Source organism: Pan troglodytes, chromosome 19 (genome assembly GCF_028858775.2).
Source record: "Pan troglodytes isolate AG18354 chromosome 19, NHGRI_mPanTro3-v2.0_pri, whole genome shotgun sequence".
NCBI classification, from domain to species: domain Eukaryota; kingdom Metazoa; phylum Chordata; class Mammalia; order Primates; family Hominidae; genus Pan; species Pan troglodytes.
In genome coordinates, this window is record NC_072417.2 from 88,719,124 (window position 1) to 88,743,371 (window position 24,248).

A 24,248-nucleotide genomic window follows, 5' to 3' on the forward strand; every position below is an offset into this window, starting at 1 on the left:
AAGCAGGCCGTAGTTCTCATTCATCTTCGTATCCCCAGCATTTGGCATAGGAGCTCATTAACTGCTCATAAAATGAATAAATAATTGAACTAATGAATGAACAAGTCTGACCTACTGGAGGCCACATGAGGAGTGCAGGGGAGTGGAGGAGCAACAATCCAAGGTCCTTGGGCTCGGTCCTGTTCCAGGGGCCTCACCTCTCTTGCAGAGCCTAGGAAGCCCCCTATGAGCCAACCTCACTCTGGCCCTAAGGCTGCAGAGATAGTGGGGTTTATTTTCGTTTTATAAAATTCACATGCAGGCTGGGAGCAGTGGCTCACGCCTGTAATCCCAGCACTTTGGGAGGCTGAGGTGGGTGGATCACCTGACATCAAGAATTTGAGACCAGCGTGGCCAACATGGGGAAACCCCAACTCTGCTAATAATACAAAATTAGCTAGGCGTGGTGGTGTGCACCTGTGATCCCAGCTACTCGGGAGGCTGAGGCAGGAGAATCGCTTGAACCCAGGAGGCAGGGGTTTCAGTGAGCCAGGATCGCACCACTGCACTCTAGCCTGGGCAATAGAGTAAGACTCCATCTCAACGACAACAACAAAAAAAATCACATGCAATATTTAACCTTCTGGGGCCAGTAACCTATTTGGGAATCCAGTGTAAGCTAAGGCTCCCCTCCCAGCAAACCCACATTCTGAAATCAGATACTCCTCAAAGTTTGCACAAGATCTGAGATGGTTCAGGGACTCCCCACTGCCAAGTCCACATGCGGGCTCCAGGTAATGAACCCCAGGACTCCGAGAAGCCAAGGAAGCTCATGGCTTATCTTACTGAGACCTCCCTGGGTGGACATCTCACCTCTCAGCTGCTACAGGGCTCCAGGCCCCCTAGTCATTTTCAGAAGGGTTTGCAATGAAGAGAGGAAGGGGCTGCTGAGCCCAGTGGTCTGGGGCATCGCCAGCTCTGGACCTGGGTCTTCTCTAGGAAGGAGCCTCAGCCCCCACCCACAGTGGGGTGTATATGACCCCCTAGTTCTCTAATGGGTGCTGCTGGCAGACCCAGGCCCCTCAGGCAGGCTGTTTTTGGCCGTTCTCTGAGCTCCTGCTCCATGTTCCTGTTTTTTGGGGTGGATAGGTACCTGCTGGAGTGGCTCAGGTCCACAGGGCACTTGTGCTGGCCTGACACACACAGATCTGAGTGCTTCAACCAAACTGGGACTCCTTCCACATTGTTCCCAAATCCAGGAGCAAGCCTCTCTGAGCACTTTCTCTGTGCGGAACAGCTCTCAGATGACCAGGAAAGGTGGCGACTCACACATTTGCAACCAGCACCCCCACAATCACTCTGAGAGGTAGCAGTGGAGGAATCTGTTTACAGATGACAGCATGGAGGCTCAGGGAGGCTGCGTGATGATCCCATTCGCTCAACCACCCTTTTATTGAGCACCTGCTATGCACCAGGCATGGTGCTAGGTGCTAGAGAGTAGCTGCCCTTGGAGTCACAGTCCAACAGTGTGGCGAGATTCCTAAACATCATTTCAAACCAATGTGGCAAATGCCATGAAAAAGCCATGGCCCAAGGGTTATGGGGACACATAAACCAACTTGGGGTGTGGAGAGGTCAAGGAAGGCTCTCTAGCACGTGGTTGGTGCAACGTCTTCAAGGACAAGAAGGATAAACTGGGCTCAATGTCATGGGAAGGGACCAGCCTGTTGCAAAAGCACGGTGGCTTGAAACCGCATGTTTTGGACAGTGCTCTGCCAGCAGTCTGGTGTTGTTTGGCATTGCTGGCCAGTGAGCCTAGAGAAAAATGGAGCCCTGGCTGGGCATGGTGGTTCACGCCTGTAATCCCAGCACTTTGGGAGGCCAAGACGGGTGGATCACCTGAGGTCAGGAGCTCGAGACCAGCCTGGCCAACATGATGTACTAAAAATACAAAAATTAGCCGGGCGTGGTGGCGGGCACCTGTAATCCCAGCTACTCGGGAAACAGGCAGGAGAAGCGCTTGAACCTGGGAGGCAGAGGTTGCAGTGAGCCAAGATTGCACCACTGCACTCCAGCCTTGGCGACAGTGAGACTCCGTCTAAAAAAAAAGAGAGAGAGAGAGAAAACAAAAAGAAAAATGAAGCCCTTCTCTGACCTGAACACCCGTGGTAAGCAGTGGCAATGGAGAGACTGCTCTCAGAGGACTGACGGGAGGGAGGGGCCAGCTCTGTAACCAGCTTGTCAAGAACAACTGTAACAAGGCATCGAGTGCCAATCCATGCCAGGTCGGCACTGGCCTCTCCAGGGTATCACTGTTCACACTGTAAGGAGATTTAAGTAGCTTGTTGAAGGGTGCACCGAGGACCCGACCCTTCCTCGGCTCTCCCTCTGGATACAACGTGAGGTTAGGGGGTAGGAGGCTGAGAGGACCCCGTGAACTGCAGAGCAGAGCTGGGACGGGGAGTCAGGCCTCCCGACCGGGCCGGGGGCACTCCCTGGGCCCATGCCTCGCGCTGGCACGGAGAGCAGGGAGAGGGGTACGCGGCTGACTACCGTCGGGGCAGCAGCAGCAGCACAGCCCGGCGTTGGCTCGCGGCCCAGAGTCGGGGCAGGGAGAGTTCCCGTGCGGACGGGGGCTAAGAGGCCTCCTCCAGCCCGGGGCAGTCCGCGCACCCGAGCCTGGAGCCCGGAGCCTGGAGGGGTGGGGAGGCCCCGCGCCCAGGGCCGGACCGGAGGGAGAGGGAGAGCGGTGGCTCCTCCCCCGGCCCCCGCCGCTAGCCGATCGGGGCGCTGGGCGGGCGCCGCGGGAGCCGCAGCCCTTTCCGGGGGGCGGACCCGGCTCCGGCGGCGGCACCCAGCTCCTGCCCCGACAGGTGCGCGCCGCGCGAAGGAATGCAGCCGGTCTGACTCACCAGCGCCTCCTTCCTACCTGCGCGCCCGCCCCATAAAGCGCTGCCCGCCTCGTCCCCACCCCCCCAACCCCCGCGCCCGCCCTCGGACAGTCCCTGCTCGCCCGCGCGCTGCAGCCCCATCTCCTAGCGGCAGCCCAGGCGCGGAGGGAGCGAGTCCGCCCCGAGGTAGGTCCAGGACGGGCGCACAGCAGCAGCCGAGGCTGGCCGGGAGAGGGTGAGTGCCCGCCCCAGCTGGGCAGCCGCGCAGGGGAGCTGGTCGGGCAGGGCCGGTGGCTTTTGTCTCCCCTTCCCCTCCCTGAAGGCTGACAGGCCCCCGGTCCCTCTGTCCACGCTGCCCGGGACAGGTGCCCAGCCTCCCCGGGGTGCGCCGGGGGCAGCTGGCAGCCAAGGGGCAGGGCAGCTAGAGAAGGGTGGTGCCCATCAGACCTCCAGGCCAGAGGAGCGCCTTGGGTGCGCCTGCGGGAGAAGTGGGCAGAGGCCAGTGGCTGGTAGCCCTCTGGGGCTGGGCCCCTCCAGGGTTTGCAAAGAAGGTGGAGTAGACACCAGCCTGGCGGCTGGGCCCAGCACATCATGGCGCATCTAATGATAAACCGACATTCCTGACTTTTATGTGAAATTTCGTTGTTTCTAACATTGGCTCCTACTTTTAAAAGCCACCCTGAGAGGCAGACGCCATCCCGGCTCCAGGCAGGGCTTGCTCTATGTGGTGCCACAGTCCATCTGGGGCTGGGGAGTCCCTGATTTTCCTTTTCTCTTGGCCAAGCACAGGCCTGCCTTCCTCCCAAAGTCAGCCCCAGGCGCCTTCCTTCAGGAAGCTCTACAGGCCTCACCCACCAGCCCCAGGGCTGTGCCCAACACTGCCACCTCCTGCAGCATCCGCCCTCTTTCCCACGGCTCAGCCTCTGGGGTGGCCCTCTGGCTGGGACTGGGGCTCTGGGGCTCCTGGTGACTCCCAGGAGCAGGGACAGGGCTTCTCCTCCGCCCCCATGGCCTTGCCACACCCTGAGGACAAGGACCAGGCACAGGTGGCATGGTTGTTGCTGTCCCCAACAGAGCTGGCAGTGAAGGCTTGGAGTCTCCATCCTGGGGGCTGAGGGAAGGACAGCGGGAGGGACAGGAGGGGAGGTATGTCTGTCTACTCGACCCTGATTTCTCAGGGAGACAGAACAGCCAAGGGCCTGGGGTCCCCAGACTTCTGGCCAGCTGCCTCTCTGGGGCGAGGGAAGGGCCTGGGTCCCTGAGGGGAGGAGATGTGACAGTGGGAGAGGATAGTGGACAGGAGCAGGTGTGCCCAGAGGGGTCCCCAGGGGTTGGGATGGGGGCCAGGGGAGCTCTGAGCCTGTGGGTGGGTGGGCATGGCCTGTGTGTGCGTGTGTGTGTGTGTGTGTCCCTGTGGGGGGGAAAACTGCCTGTGCTGCAGTGTGATGGCATTCAGGGTGGCAGTCACACACTCCAGGGACCTGCTGGTACATAAAGTCGGGGCAGCCTGGTGGGGTCCGGGCCGCCTGGAGAGTGGGTGTCCTGAGCGCTGGGCCCAGCCCATCGTGATACATCTAATGATAAACACAAATTCCTAACTTTTATGGGAAATCTCGTTGTTTCTAACATTGGCTCCTACTTTTAAAACTTTCTAAACAAGTTAAGTCAAGCCAAACACTCGGGTGCCTCGCCAACCCTCTAACTGCCATTTTGTAGCCTCTGCGTGGAGGCTGCCATGGAGGTTAAAGGCAGGGCCTGCAGAGCAGGGCCCTGTCCTGGCCCTCCCAGTGCTGGCCGCGGGATCGGGAAGCTCCCCAGCCTTCTGTGCCTGGTCTGTCATCTGGGAAACGGGCAGAATGCAATCATCTCCCCGCTGGGCTCCTGTGCTGAGCAATCTCCTCCGTGAAGCCCTGGGCTCATATGGCAGTCACAGTGTGGGAATCAGCACTGCCTGAGGGGCTGTGGCCAGGGACAGTGGGAGGAAGAGCTGGGCTCAGCTCTCCGGGCCTGTACCTGCCTGTGTAATGATGCCTGGGAGGCCTGAGCCTGCAGCCTGTATTGTGTAGCATGTGGGTGTGGCGGCTACACCCCGAGGCTGCAAGGAAGTCATTTCCCTCTAGGAACCCTGCTGTCCCCACCCTTTCCCTGCTGGCTCAGGGCTGCCTCCCAGTCCCTGTGCCACAACAGGTCTGCCCTGCATGTGTTGGCGCTGCTGTGGCCTCCTCCAGGCTGCACGCCTTAGAAGCAGGCTACGCCTTCCTGCCCTTGGCCTGAGAAGGGCTTCTCCAGCACCTCGGGGACCCCAGCCCCCAGACCCTGGGGCGGCCGCTGCCCCAGAAGCAGGGCTGAGAAAGGATTCAATGGGGAGGGCCCGTGGGCAGGGCAGAGGCTTGGGCCCCTGGGAGACCTGGCCCTAGAGAAAGAGGCGCGGTGCTCACCTTTGCCCCGGCCCTGCAGGCCTGGATGGCTCTGCCGCCAGCCTCTTTTCTGGTCCAGGCTTCAGGCTGAGCATCTCTTAGAGGGCCTCAGGGATGTCCAGGCCTGCCCTGAAGGCCGCTGAGGACTTAGGATGGTTTAATACTGAACTCACAGCCGCTGGGGACGCCTTGAGGGGAGCCACAGTGTGTGTGCATGTCTCACTCTGGGCTAACTTGTGAAAGGGTGAACAGCTCAGGGGCCCAGAAAACTTAACTCTGGGGCAGGCAGAGGTACAGGGGAGGGCAGATGATTCAGACCCCACCCTGATGGGCCGGGCAGTCACTGCAGAACCCAACCCGGTGCAGTAAGCCACTGCGTGCAGCTGTGGCCCAGCCCCAGGCCCCAGATATTGGGAGGGGCCCCTCTCCTCCCGGCTGCGCCACCCTCACCAAAGGGTAAGTGGGCCAGGACAGAAGGAGCAGGAGGCAGAGCCGTGGCCCCCTCTCAGGGAGGCACCCTCATTGGATGACCCTGTCATGGCCAAGCCTGACCCAGGCTCACTGGGAGCTAAAAGGCAAAGAAGAATAAACCCACGTCTGCCCTCAGGGAGCCCAGTGCTGAGAGGCCTGGCACTGGGACAAACTCGCAAACCAGAGTCCTTGAGGGCTGGAGGGGGCCTCCCGGGGCAGGGCACAGGCCACTGCAGGGATGGCACGGAACAGGGCAGCGGAAAAGGCAGGAGTCCGAGGCCCAGGGCCCTGCCTCTGGCGGCTGGGTGCCCTTGGTCACATTGCTGGTGCTCAGAGCCTCAGTTCCCACAGCTGTGCAGCGAGAGGAAGCTGACGGCACCAACCATGGCTGTGGAGGCCTCATGTGTCAATTGTTGCTGTTCTGCAGGAGGAAGAGGATGGCAGGGCCACGCCCCAGCCCATGGGCCAGGCTGCTCCTGGCAGCCTTGATCAGCGTCAGCCTCTCTGGGACCTTGGGTGAGTCCACGTTGCCCTGCAGCCCCCTCCTGGCAGGGTCATCCCTTGGGCAGGCATTGCCCTTGCACGGGGATCTCACGGGGTCTCACCTAAACACTCTTGGCCATTCAGCAACTGACCACTGCCCACCTTCAGGGCTGGAAAACTTGAGGCTCCAAGCTCTTCAGCCTAGAGAATCTTGAGCCCTGACCACGGGGCCTGAGAATAGGAGCGAAGGAGGCTGTGTCTAGAGGAAAGAGGAGACACCCACCCAGGACTGAGGCACCCAGAGGATGCACTGAGGCCCCAGAGGTGTAGTCAAGAGGGTTATAGGAATTTGGAGAAGAGAGGCACTGCTGACGTGTCACTTGCTCTCTGAGTGTCACTAGTGGACAAATCACTGGAGCCAGCTCCTACCACTTGAATTTTGTCTGTTAGAGGGGGTCCTGCTGGTGGCTTGAAATAGACCACGACAGAAGTGTTTACACCACAGAAATTGGCAAACGCTACAAGTCAAGCACCAGAGACCAGAGCCGTTGTTATTTATTTATTTAATTCAATGTATATGTAGAAACATGCTCTCACTCTGTCGTCCCGGTGAAATGCAGTGATGCCATCGTGGCTCACTGCAGCCTCAACTTCCCAGGCTCAAGCAATCCTCCCACCTCAGCCTCCCGTGTAGCTAGGACCACAGGCATGCACCACCATGTCTGGCTAATTAAAAACAATTTTTTTGTAGAGACAGTCTCACTATGTTACCCAGGCTGGTCTCAAACTCCTGAGCTTAAGCAATCTTCCTACCTCGGCCTCCCAAAGTGCTGGGATTACAGGTGTGAGCCATCGCACTGGCCACCAAAGCCATTGTTAAACACTGACCAGCACACCATTGCCTGAAGCCCAGGAGACCTCTTACTGTGTACACCAGGTGCACACAGTAGGTCCTCACTGTGGTTTTTAACTGAGCAGAGCCAAAGGGAAATCTAGAGTTTTACTTCATTCGTTACCGAGGACCCGCTGTGTGCCAGGTGTGCCGGGTGCAAGGGCTACCATGATAAAAAAGACACCATTCCCTTCACCCTAGAGGGGGCTCAGAGGACAGACAGGCCATGTGGCAGTGGTCTCGCCATGAGGCACAAGCTGTGATGGAGGAGGTACCTGAAAAGGGTGCTAGGTGCAGCTCATCAAAGGTAACGGGGAAGGCTGAGGACTGTCTGCTGGACCTGAGGAGGCAGCAGGCCAGGGGGTGGCCAGGGTGTGCCAGCACCGAGTGTGCCAGTGCCACTGTCTCAGTCACCACCTTCTGTCCTTCTGGCTTGAGTGGGAAGTCCCAGGTTTGAAACCACAGCTTGTTTCTAGCTGTGCTACCTGGGGCAGATCACATACCCCTGGCTTCTGTAAAATAGGGAACGGCTGGGTGCAGTGGCTCACGCCTATAATTCCCAGCACTTTGGGAGGCCAAGGTGGGAGGATCGCCTGAACCCAGGAATTTGAGACCATCCTGAGCAACATAGGGAGCCCCTGTCTCTACAAAAAATAAAAAATTAGCTGGGCTACTTGGGAGGCTGAGGTGGGAGGATTGCCTAAGCCCAGGATGTCGAGACTGCAGTGAGCTGTGATCATGCCACTGCACTCCAGCCTGGGCGACACAGCAAGACCGTATCTCAAAACTAAATAAAATTGAAATGCAGGTTGGGCACAGTAGCTCACGCCTGTAATCCCAGCACTTTGGGAGGCTGAGGCGGGCAGATCATTTGAGGTCAGGAGTTCGAGACCAGCCTAGCCAACATGGTGAAACCCCATCTCTACTAAAAATACAAAAATTAGCCAGGCATGGTGGTGCCCACCTATTATCCCAGCTACTCGGGAGGCTGAGGCAGGAGAATCACTTGAACCTGGGAGGCGGAGGTTGAAGTGAGCTGAGATCGCACCACTGCACTCCAGCCTGGGCAACAGAGCAAGACTCGTCTGAAAAATAAAGTAAAACAAAATAAAAATACAACAACAACAACAAACCAAAATAAATACATAAGGCCAGGCCCGGTGGCTCCCACCTGTAATCCCAGCACTTTGGGAGGCCAAGGCGGGTGGATCACAAGGTCAGGAGATCGAGACCATCCTGGCTAACACGGTGAAACCCTGTCTCTACTAAAAATACAAAAAATTAGCCGGGCGTGGTGGCAGGCGCCTGTAGTCTCAGCTACTCCAGAGGCTGAGGTGGGAGAATGGCGTGAATCCGGGTGGCGGAGCTTGCAGTGAGCCAGGATCACGCCACTGCACTCCAGCCTGGGCAACAGAGCGAGACTCCGTCTCAAAATAAATAAATAAATAACATAAGGAGGGAATCCCCATCTCTCCAGGTGAAGGTGCAGATGGGAAAGTGCTTGCCTTTGCTGAGCGCCTCCCCATTCATGTGCCCACATCTGTCCCCCCAGCAAACCGCTGCAAGAAGGCCCCAGTGAAGAGCTGCACGGAGTGTGTCCGTGTGGATAAGGACTGTGCCTACTGCACAGACGAGGTGAGGACCTGGCCCGGGTTGGTGTGGAACAGGCAAGGGTCGGGAATAGCTGGTGGAAATGAATCTGGGGTTGGGGCAGCCAGGGAATGGGTGCTGCCCCCACTGACACCCTGTCCTTCTGGCCAGCTATTCAGGGACCGGCGCTGCAACACTCAGGCGGAGCTGCTGGCCGCGGGCTGCCAGCGGGAGAGCATCGTGGTCATGGAGAGCAGCTTCCAGATCACAGAGGTGCCTGGTGTGGGGACTGGGGTGGGGGCTCCCCATGCTCAGCCTGGCTATTTATGGGGGTGTATAGTGCCCCTTGGCCGGGCTGGGCCCCCATCGGGCCTCCGGAGTGACCCTCTAGCCAGCTGTTCCCTTCCACTGGCTGCAGGAGACCCAGATTGACACCACCCTGCGGCGCAGCCAGATGTCCCCCCAGGGCCTGCGGGTCCGTCTGCGGCCCGGTGAGGAGCGGCACTTTGAGCTGGAGGTGTTTGAGCCACTGGAGAGCCCCGTGGACCTGTACATCCTCATGGACTTCTCCAACTCCATGTCCGATGATCTGGACAACCTCAAGAAGATGGGGCAGAACCTGGGTGCGGCAGGGCCAGAGTGGAGGACGGCAGGGCAGGAGGGGGACGGGTGGGCGTCTGCTTGGGAGGCCAGGACTCAGGACAGCTGCGCCCACCCAGAAGGAAACACCGGACATTTGAGCCCACAAAAACCTTCCCTTCCATTCTCAAGGGAAGAATCTCGGTCAGACCCTACTCACCACTGGGGACTTCTGAGAAGGCCCAGGGCATGCGGGCAGTGGAGCCATCTGGCCCTGACAAGGAGGGCACTCCCTGCCACGAGGCTGTGGGGAAGCTTCTGCTCCTCAGAGCTGGGCTGCATTCCCAGCCACCCTGCCCTTGTTGTACGCATAACTCCAGACCCCCAGTCCCATTTCCCTCATCCGTAAATAGGAACAGACAATGTTGTGAGCATGAACCTTTGTCCAGCATGCAAAGCGTTAACCTCCCTCTTCCTCCCTTCTGAGCCAGCCCTTGGTAGGGGGGCCCGTGTTTATGCCAGGCATCAGGGCTCAGCCATCCCTCTCTATCCTATTGACATCCAGCTCGGGTCCTGAGCCAGCTCACCAGCGACTACACTATTGGATTTGGCAAGTTTGTGGACAAAGTCAGCGTCCCGCAGACGGACATGAGGCCTGAGAAGTAAGTGACTGTGTGGGTCTCGCAGGTGGGCAAGGGTCCAGGCCATGTGACCCCCACTCCTCTTTCACCCACAACTTAAAATTCTCCTTCTACGGCCGGACACAGTGGCTCATGCCTGTAATCCCAGCACTTTGGGAGACCAGGGCGGGCAGATCACCTGAGGTCAGAAGTTCAAGACCAGCCTGGGCAACATGGCAAAACCCCATCTCTACTAAAAAATACAAAAATTGGCTGGGTGCGGTGGTTCACGCCTGTAATCCTAGCACTTTGGGAGGCCAAGGCGGGTGGATCACGAGGTCAGGAGATCGAGACCATCCTGGCTAACATAGTGAAACCCCGTCTCTACTAAAAATACAAAAGATTAGCCAGGCGTGATGGTGGGCACCAGTAGTCCCAGCTACTCGGGAGGCTGAGGCAGGAGAATGGCGTGAACCCGGGAGGCGGAGCTTGCAATGAGCCAGGATTGCGCCACTGCACTCCAGCCTGGGCGACAGAATGAGACTCTGTCTCAAAAAAAAAAAAAAAAAAAATTAGCCAGGTGTGGTGGTGGGCGCCTGTAATCCTAGCTACTTGGGAGGCTGAGGCAGGAGAATCGCTTGAACCCAGGAGGCAGAGGTTGCAGTGAGCCAAGATCGTGCATACTGCACACCAGCCTGGGTGATAAAGCGAGACTTGGTCTCAAAAAAAAAAAAAAAAATTATCCTTCTAGTTGAAACGAGCCGGGGGCACTGGGGTCTGCGGTGTCTTCCCCCCATGACACTCTCTCTCCCTCCCACCTCTGCCCAGGCTGAAGGAGCCCTGGCCCAACAGTGACCCCCCCTTCTCCTTCAAGAACGTCATCAGCCTGACAGAAGATGTGGATGAGTTCCGGAATAAACTGCAGGGAGAGCGGATCTCAGGCAACCTGGATGCTCCTGAGGGCGGCTTCGATGCCATCCTGCAGACAGCTGTGTGCACGGTGGGCACTGGGAAGGGTGCTGCCAGCCTAGGCCAGGGGTGAGCACTTCTGGGCAAGGGCCTGAGCTGCCCCCTGGCCTGCTCTGGTGCCAGGCTCACAGGCCCTGAGGGAAAGCCTGGGAGCCTGCAACCCCTTCGCCCTGAGACAAGCTCAGACTTTGTGAGTAGGTCTCAGTTACAATCTGAGTTCAGATGTGCCGGGAGCCACGGTCCCCTGGCCTGAGCAGTCACAGCCTGGTTTCGTATCAGCTAGCAAGGCAGACCTGGGCTTTAGGGTTCTGGAATCTTTAGTACCCTGAACCCACCAGCTGCCCAGACTCCACCTGTTCTGGGCATCCAAATAAGCCATTTCCTTTGATATGTACATCCATTTGTTCATTTTGAAAATGACATACCCATATTACTAGGTTAGAAAACAAAGAGCGAGCCAAGGCGTGGTGGCTCACACCTGTAATCCCAGCACTTTGGGAGGCCGAGGCGGGGGGATTGCTTGAATTCAGGATTTGAGACCAGCCTGGGCAACATGGCAAGACCCTGTCTCTACAGAAAACACAAAAATTAGCTGGGTGTGATGCACGCCTGTGGCCCCAGCTCCTTGCGGGGGCCGCATCTCCAGCTCCTGTTTCTCAGCGTTGTCACTCAGTCATGTGCCGTCAGATGCATCTTTCATGAGGGTACTTGCTGTGAATCCAGTGGCTTAAGCCCAGCCCCATGTTGGGACCCGCGTTCCCCGTCCTACACGATGCCGTGATGCGTGTCAGCAGGCAGCCTGCTCAGTGGGCACGCCCCGCCTTGCCTTCCCCAGAGGGACATTGGCTGGCGCCCGGACAGCACCCACCTGCTGGTCTTCTCCACCGAGTCAGCCTTCCACTATGAGGCTGATGGCGCCAACGTGCTGGCTGGCATCATGAGCCGCAACGATGAACGGTGCCACCTGGACACCACGGGCACCTACACCCAGTACAGGACACAGGACTACCCGTCGGTGCCCACCCTGGTGCGCCTGCTCGCCAAGCACAACATCATCCCCATCTTTGCTGTCACCAACTACTCCTATAGCTACTACGAGGTGCGGGGCCCGGGTCCCCCGGGTGGGAGGTGGTCAAGGTAGGGGGTCCATGGAGCTTCTCAGACACCTCTCCCTCCCTCCCTCCCTCCCTTCCTCCCTTCCTCCCTCCCTCCTTTCCTCCCTTTCCTTCCTCCCTTCCCAAAGCCTTTAGACCCCCCCAAATGTGGGCCCTAGTGGGAAGGGGAGGTCATGTGCCCATCTTCCACCCCAACTCCCAAGCAGGTGGGGGCTAAGAGGGCAGGCTCTGCGACACCACAGCAGGTTCCAGGCCTCAGTTTCCCCATCCTCAAAGTGGGAAGGATCCTAGAGCTGTTCAGATTCATGGAGATGCTTAGCCTGAGACCTGGCCTTCTCTCCCGCAGAAGCTTCACACCTATTTCCCTGTCTCCTCACTGGGGGTGCTGCAGGAGGACTCGTCCAACATCGTGGAGCTGCTGGAGGAGGCCTTCAATGTGAGGGCAGCTCAGGCTCCAGAGTCTGAGCCCTTCTGGGGCAGGGCAGGAAGTGGGCAGGGTGGGCAAGAGGTGTCTTGGATCACGGTGGAGAAATGGGTCTGGGACAGACCAGTGAGGAAGGGTCTCTAGCTATCCCTGAGGCCCCGAGGGGCCACCTGGGCCTGGCCCTGGCTCCTGCAGGCTCTGTGATACCCTGCATGATGCCAGCCACACTTGGAGGTTGGGGTGGAGCACAGAGGCCCCCCACAGAGCACTGATCAACCTCCTTCCTCCTTTAGCGAATCCGCTCCAACCTGGACATCCGGGCCCTAGACAGCCCCCGAGGCCTTCGGACAGAGGTCACCTCCAAGATGTTCCAGAAGACGAAGACTGGGTCCTTTCACATCCGGCGGGGGGAAGTGGTACGCCTCTGTGGGGGCAGCGGGGTGGGGGACAGGCACAGCGCCCCGCACGGAGTGGAATCGTTTAAAACAGCGGTCAAGAGCGTGGCCCCTGGAGTCAGGCAGGCCTGGGTGCAGATCCCTGGGCCTAGCCGCTCGGATGAGCCTAGGTTGCTCCTCTGCTTGTTGGTTTCCTCGGCATGCAAGCGTCCAGCCCGGAGGCTTGCTGGGGCAGTAAATGGGTTAGTGTCACGAAGCCCAGAGGCCCTGGCCACTGTCATTGTCGCTATGATTGTGACTGCGCTGGGAAGGAGGGAGTTTCCAGCCCTGAGGGAGGTGAGCAGGAGCTCGTTTCAGGGATCCAGACATCTCCTAGGAACTTGGGGGACGAGGGCCTTCAGGCATCGATGGCCCCCTGGTCCTTGGGGCTGGGCCTGCCTTGGCTGACCACGGGGCCCCTGCAGGGTATATACCAGGTGCAGCTGCGGGCCCTTGAGCACGTGGATGGGACGCACGTGTGCCAGCTGCCGGAGGACCAGAAGGGCAACATCCATCTGAAACCTTCCTTCTCCGACGGCCTCAAGATGGACGCGGGCATCATCTGTGATGTGTGCACCTGCGAGCTGGTACAACGCAGCCCCGCTGGGCGGGAGGGGAGAGCTGAGCCAAGCACCCAGGGACCCTGAGGAATGAAGCAGGACTCCTGTGCCCCATATCCCTTGTGGGGTTTCCCAAGGCACACAGGAGAGCAGAAGTGTCCAGTGGCCCCGGTCCTGCTCCCCCAACGCACCCCACCATGGTGTCTCTCATTCCAGCAAAAAGAGGTGCGGTCAGCTCGCTGCAGCTTCAATGGAGACTTCATGTGCGGACACTGTGTGTGCAGTGAGGGCTGGTGAGTGGGGAAGGGAGTTGGGCACCCAGGACACCAGTGGCCCCTGATGGGAAAGCTGGGCTCCTGCAAGGGCCTGGCCCTGGGTGCACCTTGTACACCTGGCTGGGGGTGGGGCGGCAATCAAAGAAACTGCTAAGGGCGGGGCACACCCAGTTGTTGGTCAAACCCAGGTCAAAGCACTTTGAAATACAGAGATATATGGGCTGTCTCTAGAAAGAGGTGTGAGGATTGAGACGGGGTTGGCTGTTGGGGCTGGGGTCTGGATCTTGGGGGACAGGCACAGGAGGCTTCCTTTTTGCTCCATGCCTTTGGTATTCTGAGTCCTGTGTCATATTGCCTGATCAGAAGAGAGCTCGTAAATGCACGTCAGTAAGGGCTTTAGCTTCAGGACACTGGGCGAGCTTGCCACAACTTGAGGCAGAGCAGTGGGGAAAGGACACTGGAAGGGGTGACATGACAGGGCACTGGGGTTTAGGTCTCAGCTCAGCCACTTCTGTCTGCATGACTGGGAGCTGCCTCGGCCCTCTCAGAGCCTCAGTTTCCTCATCTGTAAAATGGGACAGCAGGCCAGGTGAGGTGGCTCACACCTGTAATCCCAGCACTTTGGGAGGCCGAGGTGGGTGGATCACCTGAGGTCAGGAGTTCAAGACCAGCCTGACCAACATGGTGAAATCCCATCTCTACTAAAAATACAAAAAATTAGCTGGGCGTGGTGGTGCATGCCTGTAATCCCAGCTACTCGGGAGGCTGAGGCAGAATTGCTTGTACCTAGAAGGCGGAGGTTGCCGTGAGCTGAGATCGCGCCACTGCACTCCAGCCTGGGCAAGAAGAGCGAAACTCTGTCTTGAAAAAAAATAAAATAAAATAGGCCAGGCGCGGTGGCTTACGCCTGTAATTTCAGCACTTTGGGAGGCCGAGGTGGGCGGATCACAAGGTCAGGAGATCGAGACCATCCTGGCTAACATGGTGAAACCCCGTCTACTAAAAATAAAAAAAATTAGCCGGGCGTAGTGGCGGGTGCCTGTAGTCCCAGCTACTCAGGAGGCTGAGGCAGGAGAATGGCGTGAACCCAAGAGGCAGAGCTTGCAGTGAGCCAAGATCGCGCCACTGCACTCCAGCCTGGGCGACAAGGCGAGACTCCGTCTCAAAAAAAAAAAGAAATAATTAAATTAAATTAAATTAAATGGGACAGCAAAAGCCCCAGCTTTCCTCCTGGGCTGTTTCGGGGAATGACCAGTTCCTCCTTCAGGAGTGGCCAGACCTGCAACTGCTCCACCGGCTCTCTGAGTGACATTCAGCCCTGCCTGCGGGAGGGCGAGGACAAGCCGTGCTCCGGCCGTGGGGAGTGCCAGTGCGGGCACTGTGTGTGCTACGGCGAAGGCCGCTACGAGGGTCAGTTCTGCGAGTATGACAACTTCCAGTGTCCCCGCACTTCCGGGTTCCTCTGCAATGGTGAGCACAACAACTGCGGCCAATGCTGACGGCGGGGTAGGGAGTGGACAGCAAGCATGACTTTCCCGTCAGGACCCAGCTTGGGAGAGCCAGACTTGGAATCAGAATCCCCAAGTTCAGGCCCAGCGCACTCTGGATGCCCTGAGGGCCGCCCCTGAGTCCTGCCCCAACCTGGGCCTGACTTCCCTCATCTGTAACGTCCATGCCCAAGGCCACTGTTGGCAGGACTTTCCCCTGGTTTTAAGATTCCAACTCCCCTGAGGTTCTCTCTGGAAGTTCAGTTCTATGCCCACCCCCCTTCTCCACACCCTTATCTCATTAGAGTGGGTGCCACCCAGCTCAGCCCTCCAATGGCTGGCAGGTATATGGCATTATGATCTTTCCTCTCTCCAAAGATGCTAAATTTCTGTGGGTTTTTTGTTGTTGTTGTTGTTGCTGCTGGGTTTTTTTTTTTTTTTTTTTTTTTTGAGACAGAGTTTCACTCTTATCGCCCAGGCTGGAGTGCAATAGCACAATCTTGGCTCACTGCAACCTCTGCCTCCTGGGTTCAGGCGATTCTCCTGCCTCAGCCTCCCTAGTAGGTGGGACTATAGGCATGCACCACCATGCCCAGCTAATTTTGTATTTTTAGTAGAGACGGGGTTTCACCATGTTGGCCAGGCTGGTCTCGAACTCCTGACCTCAGGTGATCTGCCCGCCTCAGCCTCCCAAAGTACACATCTGTAATCACACCTGGGATTACACGTGTGAGCCACTGAGCCCGGCCCAAAGATGCTAAATTTCTACCTGGAAGGCCTGGAGCTTCCTCTGTATTCCCATGGGTCCAGGCCATAGACATACAGTCTGGCCAGGAACATCAGAGCTAGGCAGGATCACAGAACTCAGACAAGGGGACATAGGGAAGGATTGGTAGTTGAATGGAGGAGGATGAATGAAAATCTACTCATCAAATACTTATGAAGCCCTCACTGTATACTTTCCAAGCCCCTGCTTTTCTACTCTTTCTTCTGTTCTTGCTTTTGTTCACCATTTCTTCTCTTCGACTGTCTGTCCCTGAGTGTGCTCAGAGAAACAGAAGAGAGAACTGGGCACCACTGGAGAAAGGCAGACAAGTGGCACAGAGGGAGGTATGTGAGAGGAAGGGAGGAAGGTGCCTCTGGGGAAGGAGGCAGGGCCAGAGTACAAAGGGCTTTGGTTCTAGTCCAGAGCAGGACTTCATCCTTTGGACAAAAGGGGGTCACTGGAGGTTTTACTTTCATTTTCTAACTATTTGCATATTAACCTTGTATCCAGTCACCTTGCTAAACGCACTTATGAAATCTAATAATTTATCTGTAGATTCTTCTGGATACTTTGTGACATGTTCCTCACACTTGCAAATAAAGACAATTTTATTGATTGATTGATTGATTTTTGAGACGGAGTCTTGCTCTGTCACCCAGGCTACAGTGCAGTGGCATGATCTCAGCTCACTACAACCTCTGCCTCCCAGGTTCAAGCAATTCTCCTGCCTCAGCCTCCCAAGAAGCTGGGATTACAGGGGCCCGCCACCACGCCCAGCTAATTTTTGTATTTTTAGTGGAAATAGAGTTTCACCATGTTGGCCAGGCTGGTCTTGAACTCCTGAGCTCAAGTGATCCTCCCGCCTTGGCCTCCCAAAGTGTGGGATTACAGGTGTGAGCCACCACGCCCAGCTGACAGTTTTATTTCTTTTTTCTTTTCTTTTTTTTTTTTTTTTGAGACGGAGTCTTGCTCTGTCACCAGGCTGGAGTGCAGTGGCGTGATCTCGGCTCACTGCAACCTCTACCTCCCAGGTTCAAGTGATTCTCCTGCCTCAGCCTCCTGAGTAACTGGGACTACAGGCATGCGCCACCATGACCAGCTAATTTTTGTATTTTTAGTAGAGACGAGGTTTCTCCATGTTGGCCAGGATGGTCTCAGTCTCTTGACCTTGTGATCTGCCCACCTCAGCCTCCCAAAGTGCTGGGATTACAGGCGTGAGCCACCTTGCCTGTACTTATTTCTTACCTTCTAATGCTTATACATCTTATTTCTTTTTCTGACCTTATTGCATTGGCCGGGACCCATTAGAGGTTCTTAGCCAGGGGAGCAGGAGCCACATGATTGGATTTGTTTTGAGATAATTACTCAGGCTGCAGAGTGGAAGGTAGGTAGGATGGAGGCAGAGATGGAGGGAAGGAGATTCCAGGAAAGTGAGGAAGAGATGACTTCTACTCCAGGCTAGCGGCATCCTGGCTCCCACAGCTCTGCTCCCACAGGCCCTCCCTGCCAGGTGGGCAGCCTGGACTACAGGCACAGATGTAGCTCTCATCTCCCTTCCTTGTCCCTCTCTGCAGACCGAGGACGCTGCTCCATGGGCCAGTGTGTGTGTGAGCCTGGTTGGACAGGCCCAAGCTGTGACTGTCCCCTCAGCAATGCCACCTGCATCGACAGCAATGGGGTAGGCCTGGGCATAAGACAGACAGTGTCTGTCAGCATCACCCACCCTCTCCAGAGAGAACCCTATGGAGAGAGGAGAGGGAGCAGGCAGGGATGGTGCACAGCTGGCTCACTGGTGCCCCCTCCTACCCCAGGGCATCTGTAATGGACGTGGCCACTGTGAGTGTGGCCGCTGCCACTGCCACCAGCAGTCGCTCTACACGGACACCATCTGCGAGATCAACTACTCGGCGGTGAGGCTAGGACCTACGAGGTGTGGGCGTGGGAACAGGGCAGGCACAGGGCAGGGTGGGCAGGAGGGGCTAAGCCTGATGCCACAGGAGCTGGCCAAGGGCAAGAGGTTTGGGGAGCGGGGGTCTGGCAGAGGCCCACCCAACACAGTGCCTGTCTGCCCCGCCTTTCCCCGCCAAGATCCACCCGGGCCTCTGCGAGGACCTACGCTCCTGTGTGCAGTGCCAGGCGTGGGGCACTGGGGAGAAGAAGGGGCGCACGTGTGAGGAATGCAACTTCAAGGTCAAGATGGTGGATGAGCTTAAGAGAGGTAGGGGCAGGGGCTGAGGGTTGGGGTTGCTGAGAGCCTAGGCAGCGGGCATCCAACGGGGCAAGGGTGTCATCACCTGGACGGGGGCTTGCAGTCTGGGCTAAGGTCACACAGTCCGGACAGGAACTCCAGAGCTGGGAGGGACCACAGAACCCAGATAGAGGACACCGAGTCCCAGAAAAGGGTAAAAGCCTGAGCAGGAGGCACAGAGCCCAGGCGGTGGGACACAGTCTGGCCCAGGAAGGGACCAAGAGTCTTGGTGGGAGGCACCTGACTTGGGCAGGGGCACGCACACAGCAGGGGTACATGGTCACGCTGCGGAGACACGCAGCCTCCCCTCCTCGAGATCAGATACGTTTTCTGGACCCTGAGTTCCTGGGTGATGTCCAGGTCAGGAAAGTGGGGGAGGTAGGTTTCTAGGCTCTGATGCTTCTGAGCAGGGGAGCCCCCACCACACCCGTTCCTGTGCCTGGTGAGAGCACGGCTTTGCAAGGACTTCCACTTTTCCCCAGGAGGCCCTGCCGTGGGTGAGGCAGATCCCAGAGTAGGGGCCCCCTCACCAGACCCTGGGTCCTCTGGGGCGGAGGGGTGTGGCTGGGGTGCCCTGCTGACTGGCTGTGGATACAGCCGAGGAGGTGGTGGTGCGCTGCTCCTTCCGGGACGAGGATGACGACTGCACCTACAGCTACACCATGGAAGGTGACGGCGCCCCTGGGCCCAACAGCACTGTCCTGGTGCACAAGAAGAAGGGTGAGCTGGTGGGGCCGGGCGCAGGGAGGGGGCGTGTGGCCAGAGCTCGGTGGGGAGGACAGGCACCACCTCCCCCTGCCTCCTCCTCTCCAGACTGCCCTCCGGGCTCCTTCTGGTGGCTCATCCCCCTGCTCCTCCTCCTCCTGCCGCTCCTGGCCCTGCTACTGCTGCTATGCTGGAAGTACTGTGCCTGCTGCAAGGTGAGCACCCAGGGTGCCTCCCAAGGCCCCACATCCCAGGGTCCCCACCCCAACAGGGCCCCCACCCTCCACCAGGGTCCCCAGTCCCCACCTGGGTTCCCATCTCCCCAGGGTCCCCAACCCCTTCCTGGGTCCTCACCTCCCCAGGGTCCCCATCCCAACAGGGCCCCCATCCTCCACCACGGTCCCCACCTCCCCAGTGTCCTCAACCCCCTCCTGGGTCCCCAACTCACCAGGGTCCCCTCTCTGACAGGGTCTCCACCCTCCATCAGGGTCCTCCTCAGGGTCCCCAGCCTCCCCATGGTTTCCCCAGCAGCCCACCCACCATCCCCACTCCCGCAGCTTTCTAGCCAGAGGCTTCAGCCTGTAGAGTCCAGCTGTCTGGATTCTGGTCCCAGCTCTGTGACCTTGGGCAAATTACTTAATCTCTCCATGCCTCAGTTCCCTCATCTGTAAAATGAAGATCATAGAATTGACCTCAGAAAGTGGAGCTGAAGCTTCAATTAGTGAAGTTCAGAAGGGACTGACCCATAGCATGCACCGTCGCCCCCGCGCCCACCTTGGCAAGACCCACACCAACCCCATCCAGCTTCCGGAGTGACAGTAATGATGATGACACCCATGAGCTCTTAGCCCGAGTCATCCTGGAGCCCCAGCCCCCAGCTCAGCCCTTGCCAGCATCCGTTCTCTGCTTAGCTCAGTGTTCCTCTTTGTGCTGTCGCCACAGCATGTCCACGTGACTCCATTTCCCCGCCCCCCATCACCCCATGAGGTCAGTGGGGCAAGGTCACCATGCCCTATGACAGATGGAGAAATTGGGGCTGAGAGGCAGGTGATAAATGCACAGTCCTCAGAAGGGGCTGAGGCAAGCTGAGCCCACATCTTCCCCAGCTCTAGTGCCCGCCCAGGACCCCCACTCCATCAGCCATCAGTGGCCAGATCCCTGAGAGCACCTGCTCTGGGGTCAGCCACGTGCAAAAGGCCTGGGAGCCACAACAGGGAAGAAAGGGCCCTGCCCGCTGGCAGCTGGCGGTCACTGGGGAGAACAGACAAGAGAAAGTGTGGAGGATGGCATGGCTCAGAGTGGGGATTGTAGGCGGCAGACCACACTCCGTAGTAACCCCCAGTGTTGTGGGATATTAATGTGCATTACATAGGCAAGGAGTTATGTGATCAAATAGGTTTGAGCTAGGCACGGCTGCGCGTGCCTGTAGTCCCAGCTACTCAGAAAGCTGAGGCAGGAGGATCACGAGTCTGGGAGTTTGAGGCTACAGTGAGCTATTGTTATGCCACTGCACTCCAGCCTGGGTGACAGAGTGAGACTCAAAAAGAAGAAAAAAAAGAAGGTTTAAGAAACAAGTTTCTTAAATTTAAGTTACAGTGGCTCACACTTGTAATCCCAGCACTTTGGGAGGCCAAGGTGGGTGGATCACTTGAGGTCAGGAGTTCGAGACAAGCCCGGCCAATATGGTGACACCCCATCTCTACTAGAAATACAAAATTAGCTGGGCATGGAGGTGGATGCCTATAATCCCAGTTACTAGGGGGGCTGAGGCAGGAGAATTGCTTGAACCTGGGAGGTAGAGGTTGCAGTGAGCCGAGATCGTGCCACTGCATTCCAGCCTGGGCAACAGAGCGAGACCCTGTCTCAAAAAAAAAAAAAGAAAAGAAACAAGTTTCTTCTCTGCAGGACTTCTCAGAGGCTTTGATAAAGTCCTGTGCCTAACCTGCAAGAGGGGCATGGGGAATGAATTCAGTGCTCCCAAGTGAATCTGACCACAGAACCTTTACAGAGCACCCGGCAGGATGAGAGTTCCACGGCGCAAACTTTGGGAACCCTCTGCCCCCATCCCCCTCTATGCCCTTGTGTGCCATGCTTACACCCTGCCACCACCTGGATATTCTGGTGTCTGGGGAGGCACTGTCACCCCTCTGGACCATTGGCATGGGGCAGGGTGGCTGGAAGGGCTTACCTGGGCCAGGGCAGCTGTCTCAGGCCTCACCCTCACCCACCTTGTCTCCTAGGCCTGCCTGGCACTTCTCCCGTGCTGCAACCGAGGTATGGGCCTGGCATCGCAGGGGCAGCAGGGGCTCTGACTGCTCTTTCTCTGAGCTGGGGTGGAGGGAAGCCGAACCTGGAACAGCAGAGGCTGGAGGCTCTGGGGTCCCACCTGAAGAGGTTGGGCTGTGCGGGTCTAGGGAGGGGTGCCGTGCTGAGGACCCCATCCTGCAGGTCACATGGTGGGCTTTAAGGAAGACCACTACATGCTGCGGGAGAACCTGATGGCCTCTGACCACTTGGACACGCCCATGCTGCGCAGCGGGAACCTCAAGGGCCGTGACGTGGTCCGCTGGAAGGTCACCAACAACATGCAGCGGCCTGGCTTTGCCACTCATGCCGCCAGCATCAACCCCACAGAGCTGGGTGAGGGCGGGGCTGGGCGCCACAGCTCTGGGCAATACCCTTCGGGCCCTCTGTTCCAGATCTGGGATCACGGCATGCCTCTTCTCTGGGTGTGGGGTGCAGGCACAGGGCTCAGCCACCTTTTGCCCTGTCCTGATGATGCTATGAACCTCATGCCTCGGTGTGCGTGGCCTGCTGGCCAGGCGTCCCCTGATCCTAGCATGGTTGCTGGAGGGATGCTCTGTGGTGCCTGTCATGCAGGAGGCTGACCACCTCCATCTCACCCCCTCCCACCGCCTTTCCCTAGTGCCCTACGGGCTGTCCTTGCGCCTGGCCCGCCTTTGCACCGAGAACCTGCTGAAGCCTGACACTCGGGAGTGCGCCCAGCTGCGCCAGGAGGTGGAGGAGAATGTAAGGACCCAGGAACTAGGCCTGGCCGGAGATGTGGGTATGAGGGCGGGTGAGGTGGGCAGGGCAGAGCGAATGCGGTCGTGGCACCGAGATTCATTAACTAGGGGAGAGGGACCTCTCTGGACCTGTGCCTGGCAGGGGGCATCCTGGGATCTGTTTCCAGAGGGCAGAAGGCCAGAGCCTGGGCCCAGGATGCTGCCCCACGGGGCATGCCCCAGCCAACCCTGAGGATCTCTGGGTACAGAGGCTGCCTGGCTCCCTGGGTCCCCAGCCTGAGGGCTTGCCACGGGGTGGCCTAGGCCCAGCCTCACACCCCTCCCTTGCCTGGCAGCTGAACGAGGTCTACAGGCAGATCTCCGGTGTACACAAGCTCCAGCAGACCAAGTTCCGGTGAGTCCCGGGGTGCCCGGGTTGGGTGGGGGAGCCGCTCCTACCGGGACTCCAGGAGCCGAAGCCCCCAGGCAGATCAGGCCTCCACTTCAGGGCTATCTAGCTCACAGCGCCCTCTTTGTCCCCACAGGCAGCAGCCCAATGCCGGGAAAAAGTGAGTAGAAGACTCGTGGGTGAGAGGGCCCCCACTTCCTGCCCGCCTGTCCCCAGCCCAGCCACTGCCTCGTCCGTCCCTACTCCATCTCTATCCCATAGGAAGGGAGGGTCAGATGTGTCCGTCGGGTTCGGACCTTCATTCGTTCCTTTGACCATTTCTTCAACAAATGCTAATGTGAAGTGCTTGCTATGAAGTGGCCCCTGGACTAGAGCAGGCAAAAGCAAATCAACCCAGTCCCTGCCCTCATATAGGTGACTGTCCAGCCCCCAACCCGGTACCAGCGATAGCAGGTACCCATCTCCATCCGCTCCAGTGTCCAAGACCCTGATCTTGGGTGCACCTCTGGGGAACAGGCAGGTTACCGAGAGGATGGGCCAGCAGGTCACACACCTTTTTTCCCAGGTCCTACATCGAGTCCTGGCCCTTCAGGGGGAGAGAGAGGGAGTGAGGAGGGGGTCTTGATGCAGGGACAGAAGAGCTAGAATCTCAGCACATGACCATCAGTAAGAACCGTTGGCTGTGCGTGGTGGCTCACACCTGTAATCCCAGCACTTTGGGAGGCTGAGGCGGGTGGATCACCTCAGGTCAGGAGTTTAAGACTAGCCAGGCCAACATGGTGAAACCCCACCTCTACTAAAAATACAAAAATTAGCCAGGTGTGGTGGTGGGCACCTGTAATCCCAGCTACTTGGGAGGCTGAGGCAGGAGAATCCCTTGAACCTGGGAGGCAGAGGTTGCAGTGAGCCGAGATTGCGCCACTGCACTCCAGCCTGGGCGACTGAGTGAGAATCCGTCTTGGAAAAAAAAAAAAAAGAATGGCTGACCAGCATTTCTTATCCTGCTACGGGCCAAGCATTGTCCTAAGGGCTTTCCGTGTGTGGTCATCTTATCCAACCCTCTCGTCAAGCCTGTGAGGTAGAGATCACTGCTGTTCCCATTTTGCAGATGAGGAAGCTGAGGCTCAAAAGGGTTAAGTGACTTGCCCAAGGTTACCCAGCTATCGAGAACTAGAACCAGGGCTAGGGCCGCGGCAGCCTGGCTTGAGCACTCACACCCTTAGCATCTTTGCTGTCCAGCCCTTGATGAGGTGGGCAGAGAAGCCCATTTCACAGAGGAGGACGCTGAGGACAGGGAGGCGCCATGGCTGGGCTGAGGCTGCAGGGTAAAGGGTATGGGGCTGGCATAGGCCTGGAGCACTGCCTGCCTCTGAAGACCCTGCACTTCTTGCTGTCTTACATCCTGGCCCCTGAAGGGGAGAGGACAGGCAGGAGGGACAGGGCAGCAGGTGCCAGCCTGACCCCTCCGCTGCCTGAACCTTCCACCCTCGAACCAGGCAAGACCACACCATTGTGGACACAGTGCTGATGGCGCCCCGCTCGGCCAAGCCGGCCCTGCTGAAGCTTACAGAGAAGCAGGTGGAACAGAGGGCCTTCCACGACCTCAAGGTGGCCCCTGGCTACTACACCCTCACTGCAGACCAGGGTAGGAGGGTGGGTCCGCTGTGCCACTGCCTCGCACCTCCCGCCCGTGTGGCCGTGCGACCCACCTCTGACCACCTCCGAACCCCCACCCAGACGCCCGGGGCATGGTGGAGTTCCAGGAGGGCGTGGAGCTGGTGGACGTACGGGTGCCCCTCTTTATCCGGCCTGAGGATGACGACGAGAAGCAGCTGCTGGTGGAGGCCATCGACGTGCCCGCAGGCACTGCCACCCTCGGCCGCCGCCTGGTAAACATCACCATCATCAAGGAGCAAGGTGGGTCTGGGT

At 58.1% G+C, this 24,248-nt stretch overlaps 1 protein-coding gene across 5 annotated transcripts in view; it reads left to right on the top strand.

Moving 5' to 3' along the window:
- Positions 1-2,771: 2,771 nt before the first annotated feature.
- Positions 2,772-24,248, top strand: part of ITGB4 (integrin subunit beta 4) — a 36,511-nt gene continuing 15,034 nt past the window's right edge. Inside the window, exons 1-25 of one of the 5 annotated variants that reach the window (XM_016930890.4) lie at positions 2,772-3,105; positions 6,186-6,274; positions 8,686-8,768; positions 8,895-8,996; positions 9,142-9,346; positions 9,868-9,964; positions 10,751-10,922; positions 11,727-11,990; positions 12,353-12,442; positions 12,724-12,846; positions 13,290-13,451; positions 13,641-13,717; positions 14,967-15,169; positions 17,527-17,630; positions 17,764-17,862; positions 18,041-18,170; positions 18,798-18,920; positions 19,014-19,120; positions 21,146-21,179; positions 21,354-21,545; positions 21,832-21,935; positions 22,267-22,325; positions 22,456-22,479; positions 23,816-23,964; positions 24,057-24,236. In XM_016930890.4, coding sequence (XP_016786379.2) covers positions 6,196-6,274; positions 8,686-8,768; positions 8,895-8,996; positions 9,142-9,346; positions 9,868-9,964; positions 10,751-10,922; positions 11,727-11,990; positions 12,353-12,442; positions 12,724-12,846; positions 13,290-13,451; positions 13,641-13,717; positions 14,967-15,169; positions 17,527-17,630; positions 17,764-17,862; positions 18,041-18,170; positions 18,798-18,920; positions 19,014-19,120; positions 21,146-21,179; positions 21,354-21,545; positions 21,832-21,935; positions 22,267-22,325; positions 22,456-22,479; positions 23,816-23,964; positions 24,057-24,236 — 2,962 coding nt within the window. In that variant the 5' untranslated portion in view covers positions 2,772-3,105; positions 6,186-6,195. The remainder of the gene's footprint in view (positions 3,106-6,185; positions 6,275-8,685; positions 8,769-8,894; positions 8,997-9,141; positions 9,347-9,867; positions 9,965-10,750; positions 10,923-11,726; positions 11,991-12,352; positions 12,443-12,723; positions 12,847-13,289; positions 13,452-13,640; positions 13,718-14,966; positions 15,170-17,526; positions 17,631-17,763; positions 17,863-18,040; positions 18,171-18,797; positions 18,921-19,013; positions 19,121-21,145; positions 21,180-21,353; positions 21,546-21,831; positions 21,936-22,266; positions 22,326-22,455; positions 22,480-23,815; positions 23,965-24,056; positions 24,237-24,248) is intronic. The other 4 variants (XM_016930891.4, XM_016930892.4, XM_016930893.4 and 1 more) reach the window with 4 other exon arrangements.